Raw genomic sequence first — 18879 nt, forward strand, 5'->3', positions numbered from 1 at the left:
ATCATTATACAGTACAGTGTGCTCATTATCAGTGTATAGATACTCACATCATTATACAGTGCAGTGTGCTCATTATCAGTGTATAGATACTCACATCATTATACAGTACAGTGTGCTCATTATCAGTGTATAGTTACTCACATCATTATACAGTACAGTGTGCTCATTATCAGTGTATAGATACTCACATCATTATACAGTACAGTGTGCTCATTATCAGTGTATAGATACTCACATCATTATATAGTGCAGTGTGCTCATTATCAGTGTATAGATACTCACATCATTATATAGTGCAGTGTGCTCATTATCAGTGTATAGATACTCACATCATTATATAGTGCAGTGTGCTCATTATCAGTGTATAGATGCTCAGTATTAGTATAGGGTGTAGTGTGCTCATTATGAATGTGTAGTTACATAACACCATATAATTCCCTTTGTGCTTTTTATTTTCCTTTTTTCTTAGGTTTCGAGCTTCAGTTCCGGCTGGGCCCAACTCTACAAGGGAAAGATGTGACTGTGTATTCTAATTACCCCCTGCCCGGGGGCAGCTATGATCGCCATAGTTTCCACCCCCTGCAGTGGCACAATCCCACAGGGCGTCAGGAGGATTCAGACAAGTTCTGTAAATTGGACCTGCAAGTTGCTGGCTCCTTCCAGTACCGATTCCAGCAGCAGTAAGTAAGCCCAGACGGCTCCCCTGCTGTGTCCTGCAGTATGTGAGCTGTTTGCTTGGGGTTTGTGCTGCCCTCTGTGTAAAATTCTGTGTTGTGTGTTCTAGTGTGTAACTGCAAACAGGCAGGATGTGTGTGTGTTTGTGTAAATATTCATCAGTGTGTGTGTTTATCTCTGTCTGTGGGAGTATGTGTGTGTGCGTCTGGTGTTTGTCCCTGTGTGTTTGTGTAAATATTCATCAGTGTGTGTGTTTATCTCTGTCTGTGGGAGTATGTGTGTGTGCGTCTGGTGTTTGTCCCTGTGTGTGTGTGTTTGTGTAAATATTCATCAGTGTGTGTGTTTATCTCTGTCTGTGGGAGTATGTGTCTGTGCGTCTGGTGTTTGATGAATATTTACACAAACACAGGGACAAACACCAGACGCACACACACATACTCCCACAGACAGAGATATATACACACACACACACACACATGAATATTTACACACACACATGAATATTTACACACACACACACACACACACACTGATGTATATTTACACAAACACACAGGGACAAACACCAGACGCACATATATTCCCACTGACAGAGATACACACACACACATGAATATTTACACACACACACACACACTGATGTATATTTACACAAACACACAGGGACAAACACCAGACGCGCACACACACATACTCCCACAGAAAGAGATATATACACACACACACACACACACACACACACACTGATGTATATTTACACAAACACACAGACACACATATATTCCCACTGACAGAGATACACACACACACACACACACACACACACGAATATTTACACACACACACACACACTGATGTATATTTACACAAACACACAGGGACAAACACCAGACGCACATATATTCCCACTGACAGAGATACACACACACACATGAATATTTACACACACACACACACACACTGATGTATATTTACACAAACACACAGGGACAAACACCAGACGCGCACACACACATACTCCCACAGAAAGAGATATATACACACACACACACGAATATTTACACACACACACACACTGATGCATATTTACACAAACACACAGGTACAAACACCAGACACACATATATTCCCACTGCCTGAGATACACACACACACACACACACACACATGAATATTTACACACACACACTGATGTATATTTACACAAACACACAGGGACAAACGCCAGACACACATATATTCCCACTGCCTGAGATACACACACACACACACACACACACACTGATCTATATTTACACAAACACACAGGGACAAACACATATACTCCCACAGACAGAGACACACACACTGATGAATATTTACACAAACACACAGGGACAAACACCAGACACACACATATTCCCACTGACTGAGATACACACACACACACACACACTGATCTATATTTACACAAACACACAGGGACAAACACATATACTCCCACAGACACACACACACACTGATGAATATTTACACAAACACACAGGGACAAACACCAGACGCACACACACATACTCCCACAGACAGAGATATACACACACACACACACACACACACACATGAATATTTACACACACACTGATGTATATTTACACAAACACACAGGGACAAACACCAGACACACATATATTCCCACTGACAGAGACACACACACACACACTGATGTATATTTACACAAACACACAGGGACAAACACCAGACACACATATATTCCCACTGACTGAGATACACACACACACACACACACTGATCTATATTTACACAAACACACAGGGACAAACACATATACTCCCACAGACAGAGACACACACACACACACACACACTGATGAATATTTACACAAACACACAGGGACAATCACCAGACACGCACACACACATACTCCCACAGACAGAGATACACACACACACACACACACAGTCATGAATATTTACACAAACACACAGGGAAGGTGTGTGTGTATCTCTGTCTGTGGGAGTATATGTGTGTGTGCGTCTGGTGTTTGTCACTGAGTGTTTGTGTAAATATTCATCAGTGTGTATCTCTGTCTCTGGGACTATATGTGTGTGTCTGGTGTGTGTGTGTTTGTGTACATATTCATCAGTGTGTGTATCTCTGTCTGTGGGAGTTTGTGTAAATATTCATCAGTTTGTGTGTATCTCTGTCTGTGGGTAGTTTGTCCCTGTGTGTGTTTGGGTAAATATTCAACAGTGTGTGTGTGTGTGTCCCTGTGTGTGTTTGTGTAAATATTCAACAGTGTGTGTCCCTGTGTGTGTTTGTGTAAATATTCATCAGTGTGTGTGTGTATCTGTGTGTGTCCCTGTGTGTGTGTAAATATTAATCAGTGTGTGTTTCTGGTGTTTTGTCCCAGTGTGTTTGTATAAATATTCAGAGTGTGTGTGTATATGTGGGTGTGTCCCTGTGTGTGTTTGTGTAAATATTCATGAGTGTGTGTGTGTATCTCTGTCTGTGGGAGTATATGTGTTTGTATAAATATTCAGTGTGTGTGTGTGTATCTCTGTCTGGGAGTATGTGTGTGTTTGTGTAAATATTCATCAGTGTGTGTGTATCTCTGTCTGTGGGAGTATGTGTGTATGTGTCTGGTGTTTGTCCCTGTGTGTGTGTGTTTGTGTAAATTTTCATCAGTGTATGTGTATCTCTGATTGTGGGAGTATGTGTGTGTGTATCTCTCTGTGGTAGTATGTGTGTGTGCATCTGTTGTGTGTCCCTGTGTTTGTGAGTTTGTATCTGTATGTATTACTTGGTTTGTGTGTCTGTATATGTCACTAGGTGTGTGTGTCTAGTGTGTGTGAGTGTGTGTGTCTGTATGTGTCCCTGGCTGTGTGTCTGTATGTGTCCCTGGCTGTGTGTGTGTGTGTCTGTATGTGTCCCTGGCTGTGTGTGTGTGTGTCTGTATGTGTCCCTGGCTGTGTGTGTGTGTGTGTGTCTGTATGTGTCCCTGGCTGTGTGTGTGTGTGTGTGTCTGTGTGTGTCCCTGGCTGTGTGTGTGTGTGTCTGTCTGTATGTGTCCCTGGCTGTGTGTGTGTGTGTCTGTCTGTATGTGCCCCTGGCTGTGTGTGTGTGTGTGTGTCTGTATGTGTCCCTGGCTGTGTGTGTGTGTGTGTGTCTGTATGTGTCCCTGGCTGTGTGTGTGTGTGTGTGTGTCTGTATGTGTCCCTGGCTGTGTGTGTGTGTGTCTGTATGTGTCCCTGGCTGTGTGTGTGTGTGTCTGTCTGTATGTGTCCCTGGCTGTGTGTGTGTGTGTCTGTATGTGTCCCTGGCTGTGTATGTGTGTGTCTGTATGTGTCCCTGGCTGTGTGTGTGTGTGTCTGTCTGTATGTGTCCCTGGCTGTGTGTGTGTGTGTCTGTCTGTATGTGTCCCTGGCTGTGTGTGTGTGTGTCTGTATGTGTCCCTGGCTGTGTGTGTGTGTGTCTGTATGTGTCCCTGGCTGTGTGTGTGTGTGTGTCTGTATGTGTCCCTGGCTGTGTGTCTGTATGTGTCCCTGGCTGTGTGTGTGTGTGTCTGTCTGTATGTGTCCCTGGCTGTGTGTGTGTGTGTGTGTCTGTATGTGTCCCTGGCTGTGTGTGTGTGTGTGTGTCTGTATGTGTCCCTGGCTGTGTGTGTGTGTGTCTGTCTGTATGTGTCCCTGGCTGTGTGTGTGTCTGTCTGTATGTGTCCCTGGCTGTGTGTGTGTGTGTCTGTATGTGTCCCTGGCTGTGTGTGTGTGTGTCTGTATGTGTCCCTGGCTGTGTGTGTGTGTCTGTATGTGTCCCTGGCTGTGTGTGTGTGTCTGTATGTGTCCCTGGCTGTGTGTGTGTGTGTCTGTATGTGTCCCTGGCTGTGTGTGTGTGTGTCTGTATGTGTCCCTGGCTGTGTGTGTGTGTGTGTGTCTGTATGTGTCCCTGGCTGTGTGTGTGTGTGTGTGTCTGTATGTGTCCCTGGCTGTGTGTGTGTGTCTGTATGTGTCCCTGGCTGTGTGTGTGTGTGTCTGTATGTGTCCCTGGCTGTGTGTGTGTGTCTGTATGTGTCCCTGGCTGTGTGTGTGTGTGTCTGTCTGTATGTGTCGCTGGCTGTGTGTGTGTGTGTCTGTCTGTATGTGTCCCTGGCTGTGTGTGTGTGTGTCTGTATGTGTCCCTGGCTGTGTGTGTGTGTGTCTGTATGTGTCCCTGGCTGTGTGTGTGTGTCTGTATGTGTCCCTGGCTGTGTGTGTGTGTCTGTGTGTGTCCCTGGCTGTGTGTGTGTGTGTCTGTATGTGTCCCTGGCTGTGTGTGTGTGTGTCTGTATGTGTCCCTGGCTGTGTGTGTGTGTGTCTGTATGTGTCCCTGGCTGTGTGTGTGTGTGTGTGTCTGTATGTGTCCCTGGCTGTATGTGTCCCTGGCTGTGTGTGTGTGTGTCTGTATGTGTCCCTGGCTGTGTGTGTGTGTGTCTGTATGTGTCCCTGGCTGTGTGTGTGTGTGTCTGTATGTGTCCCTGGCTGTGTGTGTGTGTGTGTGTCTGTATGTGTCCCTGGCTGTGTGTGTGTGTGTCTGTATGTGTCCCTGGCTGTGTGTGTGTTAGCTCAATGGTAAGAGGCTGAGTAAGAGAACTGTATATGCAGTGCTTGACTAGATGACAAGCCTAACAGGGTCTACAACAACAATGCCACCTCACAATGTCACAGCCTTTAGTGACACAGCAAGTTGTGTAGCAGCTGCTTCATTTGCTACTATCCTTGTCCATGATCCTGCTCATGCTGTATGCGCTGGTATCAGGAATATCCTTGTCCATGGTCCTGCTTATGCTGTATACACTGGTATCAGGAATATCCTTGTCCATGGTCCTGCTTATGCTGTATGCGCTGGTATCAGGAATATCCTTGTCCATGGTCCTGCTCATGCTGTATGTGCTGGTATCAGGAATATCCTTGTCCATGATCCTGCTTATGCTGTATACACTGGTATCAGGAATATCCTTGTCCATGATCCTGCTCATGCTGTATACACTGGTATCAGGAATATCCTTGTCCATGATCCTGCTCATGCTGTATACACTGGTATCAGGAATATCCTTGTCCATGATCCTGCTTATGCTGTATACACTGGTATCAGGAATATCCTTGTCCATGATCCTGCTTATGCTGTATACACTGGTATCAGGAATATCCTTGTCCATGATCCTGCTCATGCTGTATACGCTGGTAACAGGAATATCCTTGTCCATGGTCCTGCTCATGCTGTATGTGCTGGTATCAGGAATATCCTTGTCCATGTTCCTGCTCATGCTGTATACGCTGGTATCAGGAATATCCTTGTCCATGGTCCTGCTCATGCTGTATGTGCTGGTATCAGGAATATCCTTGTCCATGATCCTGCTTATGCTGTATACACTGGTATCAGGAATATCCTTGTCCATGATCCTGCTCATGCTGTATACACTGGTATCAGGAATATCCTTGTCCATGATCCTGCTCATGCTGTATACACTGGTATCAGGAATATCCTTGTCCATGATCCTGCTTATGCTGTATACACTGGTATCAGGAATATCCTTGTCCATGATCCTGCTTATGCTGTATACACTGGTATCAGGAATATCCTTGTCCATGATCCTGCTCATGCTGTATACGCTGGTAACAGGAATATCCTTGTCCATGGTCCTGCTCATGCTGTATGTGCTGGTATCAGGAATATCCTTGTCCATGTTCCTGCTCATGCTGTATACGCTGGTATCAGGAATATCCTTGTCCATGGTCCTGCTCATGCTGTATGTGCTGGTATCAGGAATATCCTTGTCCATGGTCCTGCTCATGCTGTATGTGCTGGTATCAGGAATATTCTTGTCCATAGTCCTGCTCATGCTGTATGCGCTGGTATCAGGAATATCCTTGTCCATGGTCCTGCTCATGCTGTATACACTGGTATCAGGAATATCCTTGTCCATGGTCCTACTCATGCTGTATGCGCTGGTATCAGGAATATCCTTGTCCATGGTCCTGCTCATGCTGTATACACTGGTATCAGGAATATCCTTGTCCATGGTCCTGCTCATGCTGTATACACTGGTATCAGGAATATCCTTGTCCATGGTCCTACTCATGCTGTATGCGCTGGTATCAGAAATATTCTTGTCCATAGTCCTGCTCATGCTGTATACACTGGTATCAGGAATATCCTTGTCCATGGTCCTACTCATGCTGTATGCGCTGGTATCAGGAATATTCTTGTCCATAGTCCTGCTTATGCTGTATACACTGGTATCAGGAATATCCTTGTCCATGGTCCTGCTCATGCTGTATACACTGGTATCAGGAATATCCTTGTCCATGGTCCTGCTCATGCTGTATACACTGGTATCAGGAATATCCTTGTCCATGGTCCTGCTCATGCTGTATACACTGGTATCAGGAATATCCTTGTCCATAGTCCTGCTTGTCCATGGTCCTGCTCACGCTGTATGTGCTGTTATCAGGAATATCCTTATCCATGGTTTTACTCACGCTGTATGTGCTGGTATCAGGAAAATCCTTGTCCATGGTCCTGCTTGCGCTGTATGTGCTGGTATCAGGAATATCCTTGTCCATGGTCTTGCTTACGCTGTATGTGCTGGTATCAGGAATATCCTTATCCATGGTCCTGCTCATGCTGTATACACTTGTATCAGGAATATCCTTGTCCATGGTCCTGCTCATGCTGTTTACACTGGTATCATGAATATCCTTGTCCATAGTCCTGCTTGTCCATGGTCCTGCTCACGCTGTATGTGCTGTTATCAGGAATATCCTTATCCATGGTTTTACTCACGCTGTATGTGCTGGTATCAGGAAAATCCTTGTCCATGGTCCTGCTTGCGCTGTATGTGCTGGTATCAGGAATATCCTTGTCCATGGTCTTGCTTACGCTGTATGTGCTGGTATCAGGAATATCCTTGTCCATGGTCTTGCTTACGCTGTATGTGCTGGTATCAGGAAAATCCTTGTCCATGGTCCTGCTTGCGCTGTATGTGCTGGTATCAGGAATATCCTTATCCATGGTCTTACTCACGCTGTATGTGCTGGTATCAGGAATATCCTTGTCCATGGTCTTGCTTACGCTATATTTGCTGTTATAAGGAATATCCTTATCCATGGTTTTACGCTATATATGCTGGTATCAGGAATATCCTTGTCCATGGTCTTACGCTGTATGTACTGGTATCAGGAAAATCCTTGTCCATGGTTTTACTCACGCTGTATGTGCTGGTATCAGGAAAATCCTTGTCCATGGTCCTGCTCATGCTGTATGCGCTGGTATCAGGAATATCCTTGTCCATGGTCCTACTCATGCTGTATACACTGGTATCAGGAATATCCTTGTCCATAGTCCTGCTTGTCCACGGTCCTGCTCACGCTGTATGTGCTGGTATCAGGAATATCCTTATCCATGGTCTTGCTCACGCTGTATGTGCTGGTATCAGGAATATCCTTGTCCATGGTCTTACTCACGTTGTATGTGCTGGTATCAGGAATATCCTTGTCCATGGTCTTACGCTATATATGCTGGTATCAGGAATACCCTTGTCCATGGTTTTACTCATGCTGTATGTGCTGGTATCAGGAAAATCCTTGTCCATGGTCCTGCTTGCGCTGTATGTGCTAGTATCGGGAATATCCTTGTCCATGGTCTTACTCACGCTGTATGTGCTGGTATCAGGAGAATCCTTGTCCATGGTCCTGCTCATGCTGTATGCGCTGGTATCAGGAATATCCTTGTCCATGTTCCTACTCATGCTGTATACACTGGTATCAGGAATATCCTTGTCCATAGTCCTGCTTGTCCACGGTCCTGCTCACGCTGTATGTGCTGGTATCAGGAATATCCTTATCCATGGTCTTGCTCACGCTGTATGTGCTGGTATCAGGAATATCCTTGTCCATGGTCTTACTCACGCTGTATGTGCTGGTATCAGGAATATCCTTGTCCATGGTCTTGCTTACGCTGTATGTGCTGGTATCAGGAATATCCTTATCCATGGTCTTATTCACTCTGTATGTGCTGGTATCAGGAATATCCTTGTCCATGGTCTTGCTTACGCTGTATGTGCTGTTATAAGGAATATCCTTATCCATGGTCTTACGCTATATATGCTGGTATCAGGAATATCCTTGTCCATGGTCTTACTCAAGCTGTATGTGCTGGTATCAGGAAAATCCTTGTCCATGGTCCTGCTTGCGCTGTATGTGCTGGTATCAGGAATATCCTTGTCCATAGTCTTACTCACGCTGTATGTGCTGGTATCAGGAATATCCTTGTCCATGGTCTTGCTTACGCTGTATATGCTGGTATCAGGAATATCCTTATCCATGGTCTTACTCACGCTTTATGTGCTGGTATCAGGAATATCCTTGTCCATGGTCCTGCTCATGCTGTATGTGATGGTATAAGGAATATTCTTTACCCATTGACCTGTTCATGCTATATGTACTGGTATCCGGAATATTCTTTGTTCGTTGTCCTGCTCCTGCTATATGTTCAAGTATCAGGAATATTATTTGTTTGTTTGTTCTGCTCATGCTGTAAGCTCTGGTATCAGGAATATAATTTGTCTGTTCTGCTCATAATCTATGTGCTGGTATCAGGAATATTATTTGTCCTTTGTCCTGCTCATGCTGTATTTGCTGGGATCAGGAATATCCTTTTGTCCATGGTCCTGCTTATGCTGTATGTGCTGGTATCAGGAATATTCTTGTCTGTTGTCCTGATCATGCTGTATGTGCTGGTATCACTGATATTCTTTGTTTGTTGTCCTGTTCATGTTGTATGTGCTGGTATCAGGAATATTCTTTATCCAATGTCCTATTGATGCTGTATGAGTTGGTATCAGGACTGCCTTTTGTCTGTTGTCCTGCTCATGCTGTATGTGCTGGTATCAGGAATAGTCTTTGTCTGTTGTCCTGCTCATGCTGTATGTGCATTTATTAGGACTGTATTTTGTCCTATTGTCTTGCTCATGCTGTATGTGCTGGTATCAGGAATATTCTTGTCTGTTGTCTTGATCATGCTGTATGTGATGGTATCAGGAATATTATGTATCCATTGTCCTGATCATGCTGTATGTGCTGATATCAGTGATATTCTTTGTTTGTTGTCCTGTTCATGTTGTATGTGCTGGTATCAGGAATATTCTTTATCCGATGTCCCATTGATGCTGTATGTGTTGGTATCAGAACTGTCTTTTGTCTGTTGTCCTGCTCATGCTGTATGTGCTGGTATCAGGAATATTCTTAGTCTGTTGTCCTGCTCATACTGTAAGCTCTGGTATCAGGAACATCCTTTGTCTGTTGTGCTGCTTATGCTGTATGTGTTGGCATCAGGAATATTCTTTGTCTGTTGTCCTGCTCATGCTGTAAGCTCTGGTATCAGGAATATTTTTTGGTCTGTTGTCCTGCTCATGCTGTATGTGCTGGTATCAGAACTGTCTTTTGTCCCTTGTCGTGCTCATTGTCAGGGTGCCAGGAATCAGACTGAGACGAGAAGTGCAAAAATAATCACACCTTTATTAATAACAAAAAAAATTATAAAAAGTCCACAAGTCAAATAACAAGCCAGGAGTCAAAACCAGAGCTGGTAGTCAGACGAGCCGAGTCAGGAGCCAAAGCGAATAGTCAGACGAGCCAGAATCAGGAACAAAAAAACAGCAGAGTCAGGAACAAGCCAGGGATCAGGAACCAGGAAGGACGTCAGGCAGCCAGGTAATACACAGGAACTCTCACAAACAGGTCTGAGACAACGCAAAGGCAAAGCATACTGAACAGAGGCCCTTTAAATAACAATTTAAACACAATTGACATCACAATTCTGAGACTGCATCCTGTCTCACATGGATGATGCACACCAGTCTGGCCATAAAAGGAAGTGCAGGAAATGAGCAGCATCCCCCACAATGCACCATAGTCAGGAAGAGAGGTGAGTAAAATGGCTTCCAGCAGCACATGCCAAACAAAACAGGGAAAAAACCCTGACAGTACCCTTCCCTCAATGACCCCTCCCCCGCGGGAGGACAAAAGGCTTATTGGGGAAACGGGCATGGAAGGCATGGATGAGGGCGGGAGCATGAACATCAGAGGAGGGAACACAAGAACGCTCCTCCGGACCGTAGCCCCTCCAGTGAACCAAATACTGTACACGACCCCTGGACATACGAGAGTCAATAATGCTGCTGACCTCATACTCCTCATGGTTGTCAACAAAAATAGGATGGGGACGAGGCAATACAGTGGTAAACCGATTACAAACCAATGGTTTCAAGAGGGAGACATGAAAAACATTGGAGATTCGCATTGCAGGAGGAAGGTCAAGAGGCGTAGGCCACAGGATTGACCCGTCGTAGTATTCGAAAAGGACCAACATAACGGGAAGCCAGTTTATTGGAAGGCACACGAAGGTTCAAGTTGCGGGAGGACAGCCAAACTCTCTCACCAACCTGGTAGGAAGGCGAGGGCAGACACCTACGATCCGCCTGGAACTTTTGGCGCTGCATAGAACGATGAAGGCAATCCTGAATCTGCACCCACGTGGAACGGAGTTGCCGGAGATGCTCCTCCAAAGCCGGAATACCCTGAGACATGAATGAATCGGGCAACAAGGATGGTTGAAACCCATAATTCGCCATTCCACACGGATGCAAGGAACCGTCAGGCGTAGGACGTTGAGACAAGAGGGCACCTACTCCAGTCTCAGACGCATCGACCTCAAAAACGAAAGGCAGGACAGGGTTAGGATGAGCCAGAACTGGAGCGGCAGCAAAGGCAGTCTTAAGACTATCAAAGGCATTAATGGCAGTAAGTGACCAATGGAGTGGATCATTCTCTTTACGGGTCATGTCTGTGATAGGTTTGACCAAGGAAGAAAAGTTTTTAATAAACTTTCTATAGTAATTGGCGAACCCCAAAAAACGTTGAATAGACCAAAGACCAACTGGGCGAGGCCACTGCAGAACTGCAGATAACTTGTCAGGATCCATGGAGAACCCTGCAACGGAGATAACATAACCTAGAAAGGTTACTTGAGTCTGATGGAACTCACATTTCTCGAGTTTACAAAACAGGCCGTTCTCACGTAGCCTCTGAAGAACCTGTGTAACATCAGAACTTGAGAAGTGCAAAAATAATCACACCTTTATTAATAACAAAAAAATAATAAAAAGTCCACAAGTCAAATAACAAGCCAGGAGTCAAAACCAGAGCTGGTAGTCAGACGAGCCGAGTCAGGAGCCAAAGCGAATAGTCAGACGAGCCGGAATCAGGAACAAGGAAAACAGCAGAGTCAGGAACAAGCCAGGGATCAGGAACCAGGAAGGACGTCAGACAGCCAGGTAATACACAGGAGCTCTCACAAACAGGTCTGAGACAACGCAAGGCAAAGCATACTGAACAGAGGCCCTTTAAATAATAAGTGATGACATCACAATTCTGAGACTGCATCCTGTCTCACACCGATGATGCACACCAGTCTGGCCATAAAAGGAAGTGCAGGAAATGAGCAGCATCCCCCACAATGCACCATAGTCAGGAAGAGAGGTGAGTAAAATAGCTGCCAGCAGCACATGGCAAACAAAACAGGGGAAAAAAACCCTGACACTCATGCTGTATGTGCTGGTATCAGAAACATTGTTTGTCCATTGTTTTACTAGAAACATAGAATTCGACGGTAGATAAGAACCAAAAAGGCCCATCAAGTCTACCCAAATTACATGTTACTTTTTCCTTACGATAGCCTTATGCATGTCCCAGGCATTTTTAAATTCCTTTACAGTGTTTGTGTTTACCACCTCAAATGGAAGTTTATTCCATGAATCCACCACCCTTTCTGTAAAAAATGCTTCCTCAAATTTCTCCTGAATCTGCTACCCTCTAACATTAGATTGTGACCCCTTGTTTTGGCGTTTATATTTTTGTGAAAAATGCTTCCAGCTTCTATTTTATTAAGTCCCTTCATATATTTGAAGGTTTCTATCATGTCACCTCTTTCCCTTCTATCCTCTAAACTATACATATTTAGATCATAGAGTCTTTAGATCACTCATACTCATACTGTATGTGCTGATGTCAGGCATATTCTTTGTCTGTTGTCCTGCTCATGCTGTATGTGCTGGTGTCACGCTAACATTATTCTAAAAAGCAGTTTTCCTCCTGCAGGGAACGATCAAGTGGTGAAGGTTATATTGTAGTGGACCCCATCCTGCGAATTGGTGAGGATGACCGTGTGCTCCCTCTGGACTGTATCACCCTACAGACCTTCCTCTCCAAATGTCTGGGACCTTTTGATGAGTGGGAGGACAGACTTAGAGTGGCCAAAGAGTCCGGTATGTCATCCACATTATTTGCCTTTGTGAATTTCCTATGTAATGATCTCTGCCTTTATACTAATATTTTTTTTTCTATATTTTAGGGTACAACATGATACATTTCACTCCCCTTCAGACCTTGGGGAAGTCTCGCTCATGCTATTCTCTGGCCGACCAGCTGCAGCTCAACCCAGACTTCTCAAGGACGGGCAAAAAGTACAGCTGGGCTGATGTTGGGAAATTAGTGGAAAAGATGAGGAGACATTGGGGTGTACTGTGTATTACCGATGTGGTGTATAACCACACAGGTGAGCAATTGTATACCCACACAAGTAGGCAAGTGTATAACCACGCAGGTGGGCAGGTGTATAACCACGCAGGTGGGCAAGTGTATAACCACGCAGGTGGGCAAGTGTATAACCACGCAGGTGGGCAAGTGTATAACCACGCAGGTGGGCAAGTGTATAACCACGCAGGTGGGCAAGTGTATAACCACGCAGGTGGGCAAGTGTATAACCACGCAGGTGGGCAAGTGTATAACCACGCAGGAGGGCAAGTGTATAACCACGCAGGAGGGCAAGTGTATAACCACGCAGGCGGGCAAGTGTATAACCACGCAGGCGGGCAAGTGTATAACCACGCAGGCGGGCAAGTGTATAACCACGCAGGCGGGCAAGTGTATAACCACGCAGGCGGGCAAGTGTATAACCACGCAGGCGGGCAAGTGTATAACCACGCAGGCGGGCAAGTGTATAACCACGCAGGCGGGCAAGTGTATAACCACGCAGGCGGGCAAGTGTATAACCACGCAGGCGGGCAAGTGTATAACCACGCAGGCGGGCAAGTGTATAACCACGCAGGCGGGCAAGTGTATAACCACGCAGGCGGGCAAGTGTATAACCACGCAGGCGGGCAAGTGTATAACCACGCAGGCGGGCAAGTGTATAACCACGCAGGCGGGCAAGTGTATAACCACGCAGGCGGGCAAGTGTATAACCACGCAGGCGGGCAAGTGTATAACCACGCAGGCGGGCAAGTGTATAACCACGCAGGCGGGCAAGTGTATAACCACGCAGGCGGGCAAGTGTATACCCACCCAGGCAAGCAAGTGTATACCCAAGCAGACGGGCAAGTGTACACTGGGACAGGTGAGACGGGCTGTATATACAGATATAGTAGGACAGGAGAGGCGGGCTGTATATACAGATATAGTAGGACAGGTGAGGCGGGCTGTATATACAGATATAGTAGCACAGGTGAGGCGGGCTGTATATACAGATACAGTAGCACAAGTGAGGCAGGCTGTATATACAGATACAGTAGGACAGGTGAGGCGGGCTGTATATACAGATACAGTAGGACAGGAAAGGCGGGCTGTATATACAGATACAGTAGGACAGGAGAGGCGGGCTGTATATACAGATACAGTAGCACAGGTGAGGCGGGCTGTATATACAGATACAGTAGCACAAGTGAGGCGGGCTGTATATACAGATACAGTAGGACAGGTGAGGCGGGCTGTATATACAGATACAGTAGCACAGGTGAGGCGGGCTGTATATACAGATACAGTAGGACAGGTGAGGCGGGCTGTATATACAGATACAGTAGCACAGGTGAGGCGGGCTGTATATACAGATACAGTAGCACAGGTGAGGCAGGCTGTATATACAGATACAGTAGCACAAGTGAGGCGGGCTGTATATACAGATACAGTAGCACAAGTGAGGCGGGCTGTATATACAGATACAGTAGGACAGGTGAGGCGGGCTGTATATACAGATACAGTAGCACAGGTGAGGCGGGCTGTATATACAGATACAGTAGGACAGGTGAGGCGGGCTGTATATACAGATACAGTAGGACAGGTGAGGCGGGCTGTATATACAGATACAGTAGGACAGGTGAGGCGGGCTGTATATACAGATACAGTAGCACAGGTGAGGCGGGCTGTATATACAGATACAGTAGCACAGGTGAGGCGGGCTGTACAACAGATACAGTAGCACAGGTGAGGCGGGCTGTACAACAGATACAGTAGGACAGGTGAGGCGGGCTGAATATACAGATACAGTAGGACAGGAGAGGCGGGCTGTATATACAGATACAGTAGGACAGGTGAGGCGGGCTGTATATACAGATACAGTAGCACAAGTGAGGCGGGCTGTATATACAGATACAGTAGCACAAGTGAGGCGGGCTGTATATACAGATACAGTAGCACAAGTGAGGCGGGCTGTATATACAGATACAGTAGGACAGGTGAGGCGGGCTGTATATACAGATACAGTAGCACAGGTGAGGCGGGCTGTATATACAGATACAGTAGGACAGGTGAGGCGGGCTGTATATACAGATACAGTAGGACAGGTGAGGCGGGCTGTATATACAGATACAGTAGGACAGGTGAGGCGGGCTGTATATACAGATACAGTAGCACAGGTGAGGCGGGCTGTATATAGAGATACAGTAGCACAAGTGAGGCGGGCTGTATATACAGATACAGTAGGACAGGTGAGGCGGGCTGTATATACAGATACAGTAGGACAGGTGAGGCGGGCTGTATATACAGATACAGTAGCACAAGTGAGGCGGGCTGTATATACAGATACAGTAGGACAGGTGAGGCGGGCTGTATATACAGATACAGTAGAACAAGTGAGGCGGGCTGTATATACAGATACAGTAGCACAGGTGAGGCGGGCTGTACAACAGATACACTGGAACAGGTGATTTACTGCTGTTTTCTTGAATATTTATGTGCTTTTAATCTGATTTCCGGCAGCTGCTAACAGTAATTGGATTAAGCAGCACCCAGAGTGTTCGTATAATCTGGTGAACTCGCCCCACCTGAAACCTGCTTGGCTACTGGACCGGGCTCTCTGGCACTTGACGTGTAATGTGGCAGATGGGAAATACGCTCAGCGGGGTCTCCCATCAATCATCCAGACTGACCAGCAGCTCAGTGTAAGTGACCAGACAAGAAGGGCACTGACTTTGTACAGGGAGTGCAGAATTATTAGGCAAGTTGTATTTTTGAGGATTAATTTTATTATTGAACAACAACCATGTTCTCAATGAACCCAAAAAACTCATTAATATCAAAGCTGAATAGTTTTGGAAGTAGTTTTTAGTTTGTTTTTAGTTATAGCTATTTTAGGGGGATATCTGTGTGTGCAGGTGACTATTACTGTGCATAATTATTAGGCAACTTAACAAAAAACAAATATATACCCATTTCAATTATTTATTTTTACCAGTGAAACCAATATAACATCTCAACATTAACAAATATACATTTCTGACATTCAAAAACAAAACAAAAACAAATCAGTGACCAATATAGCCACCTTTCTTTGCAAGGACACTCAAAAGCCTGCCATCCATGGATTCGGTCAGTGTTTTGATCTGTTCACCATCAACATTGCGTGCAGCAGCAACCACAGCCTCCCAGACACTGTTCAGAGAGGTGTACTGTTTTCCCTCCTTGTAAATCTCACATTTGATGATGGACCACAGGTTCTCAATGGGGTTCAGATGAGGTGAACAAGGAGGCCATGTTATTAGATTTTCTTCTTTTATACCCTTTCTTGCCAGCCACGCTGTGGAGTACTTGGACGCGTGTGATGGAGCATTGTCCTGCATGAAAATCATGTTTTTCTTGAAGGATGCAGACTTCTTCCTGTACCACTGCTTGAAGAAGGTGTCTTCCAGAAACTGGCAGTAGGACTGGGAGTTGAGCTTGACTCCATCCTCAACCCGAAAAGGCCCCACAAGCTCATCTTTGATGATACCAGCCCAAACCAGTACTCCACCTCCACCTTGCTGGCGTCTGAGTCGGACTGGAGCTCTCTGCCCTTTACCAATCCAGCCACGGGCCCATCCATCTGGCCCATCAAGACTCACTCTCATTTCATCAGTCCATAAAACCTTAGAAAAATCAGTCTTGAGATATTTCTTGGCCCAGTCTTGACGTTTCAGCTTGTGTGTCTTGTTCAGTGGTGGTCGTCTTTCAGCCTTTCTTACCTTGGCCATGTCTCTGAGTATTGCACACCTTGTGCTTTTGGGCACTCCAGTGATGTTGCAGCTCTGAAATATGGCCAAACTGGTGGCAAGGGGCATCTTGGCAGCTGCACGCTTGACTTTTCTCAGTTCATGGGCAGTTATTTTGCGCCTTGGTTTTTCCACACGCTTCTTGCGACCCTGTTGACTATTTTGAATGAAACGCTTGATTGTTCGATGATCACGCTTCAGAAGCTTTGCAATTTTAAGAGTGCTGCATCCCTCTGCAAGATATCTCACTATTTTTGACTTTTCTGAGCCTGTCAAGTCCTTCTTTTGACCCATTTTGCCAAAGGAAAGGAAGTTGCCTAATAATTATGCACACCTGACATAGGGTGTTGATGTCATTAGACCACACCCCTTCTCATTACAGAGATGCACATCACCTAATATGCTTAATTGGTAGTAGGCTTTCGAGCCTATACAGCTTGGAGTAAGACAACATGCATAAAGAGGATGATGTGGTCAAAATACTCATTTGCCTAATAATTCTGCACTCCCTGTATATTAACTGCGGTTTCTTCTGTCTCTCTATCTCTAAAGGTGTTTTTAACGATCATATGAAATATCTGCAAGAACGTGTTGCCCCTGTGTATAAGAAGATCATACCTCTTATTTCCATCTTAATATGGGAAGAGTCCACAGCTGCATTCCTTACTTGTGGGAAATACTTAATCTGGCCACCAGGAGGAGACAGACACCCCAGCCAAAGGCTTAAACACCTCCCCCGCTTCTCTCATCCCCCAGTCATTCTTCCCTTTCGTCACAGGAGGTTGGCAGAGAAGTGTTAGAAGATTTCGGAGTAGTCTCTTATAGAGGGTAGTACTCTTCAAGATAGGACTGGAGTTTTAAGTAGTCCTGTCAGCCTCTCAGTGAGAGCATGGATGAAAGTTAGAGTCTGGAGATGCAGGGAGAGTTTTCCTGCGAAACCATCCCGACTCATATTAGCAGCTCCTTAAGCAATCAGCGTTGACGAGTTTCGCTGCCTGTTTTCTTCATTCAAGCTCATGTCAGAAGCGATGCTACTATCTGTCACACTTGAAGGACCGTGTTCCTGTACCACGGTGTAGATTCTGGTAAGATCGATTCATATTTTATACATGTATGATAACGTAAGAAGACAAGGTCACAGTGTGACTCCTTTTATCTGTATAGATTCAAGGGTTAATATCTCCTTAGGGGGATTATTGAACAGGGGGGAATAATCGTATATGTTTATTTTATGCTGCTTTATGTGTGAGATGTTAAGGGCTCATAGGCTGTTATGGAATAGTTGTGTAAGTAGGAGAAGCGAGACTTGCGCAGGGTCCACTAATCAAGATTATCTATGCTGTTATAGAATATACAGGTTTCACTTTCACTTTGAGAGCTGTGCAGTTTACAAGCTTGGCGCGCTTTCTCTCATAGTAGGGTTGGTCCTGCATTGTGCACCATGTGATTCTTTCCCTTTTTCCTGACCGGGTGTCTATCAGAGAGGAGTTATAAATCTCTGTACTGTCTGGGTCATAGGAGTTGGTGAGTGCCCCAGCCATTGGGGTATAAGTTTTTTGCAATAAAATAAGATTTATTTCTCTAGTTCTCCGGTTATTGCACTAGCGATCGAGGATTCTGTTACTTTAGAGGGCACTCCCTCTATTCCTAATCAGTAATTCCTGTTTATATGGTGAGGAGGCCTTAGATCCGCCCTCTGTTATGTTCCATATGCCTTGATAATCTGATAATATCAAACATGTTTTATACCACGGAGCCGTCCACCTCTGAGGAGTTGTCGTCCAGTGAGGTGCGTACCCTACATTCTTATC

At 45.5% G+C, this 18879-nt stretch overlaps 1 protein-coding gene across 2 annotated transcripts in view; it reads left to right on the plus strand.

The window, feature by feature from the left end:
• Nucleotides 1–393: 393 nt before the first annotated feature.
• AGL (amylo-alpha-1, 6-glucosidase, 4-alpha-glucanotransferase) overlaps nt 394–18879 on the plus strand; it is a 397512-nt gene continuing 379026 nt past the window's right edge. For both annotated transcript variants that reach the window (XM_053693718.1, XM_053693717.1), the window contains exons 1-4: nt 394–680; nt 12867–13033; nt 13120–13323; nt 15801–15982. In XM_053693718.1, the coding sequence (XP_053549693.1) occupies nt 409–680; nt 12867–13033; nt 13120–13323; nt 15801–15982 (825 nt within the window). In that variant the 5' untranslated portion in view covers nt 394–408. The remainder of the gene's footprint in view (nt 681–12866; nt 13034–13119; nt 13324–15800; nt 15983–18879) is intronic.

This window comes from Bombina bombina, chromosome 10 (genome assembly GCF_027579735.1).
Source record: "Bombina bombina isolate aBomBom1 chromosome 10, aBomBom1.pri, whole genome shotgun sequence".
Lineage (NCBI taxonomy): Eukaryota > Metazoa > Chordata > Amphibia > Anura > Bombinatoridae > Bombina > Bombina bombina.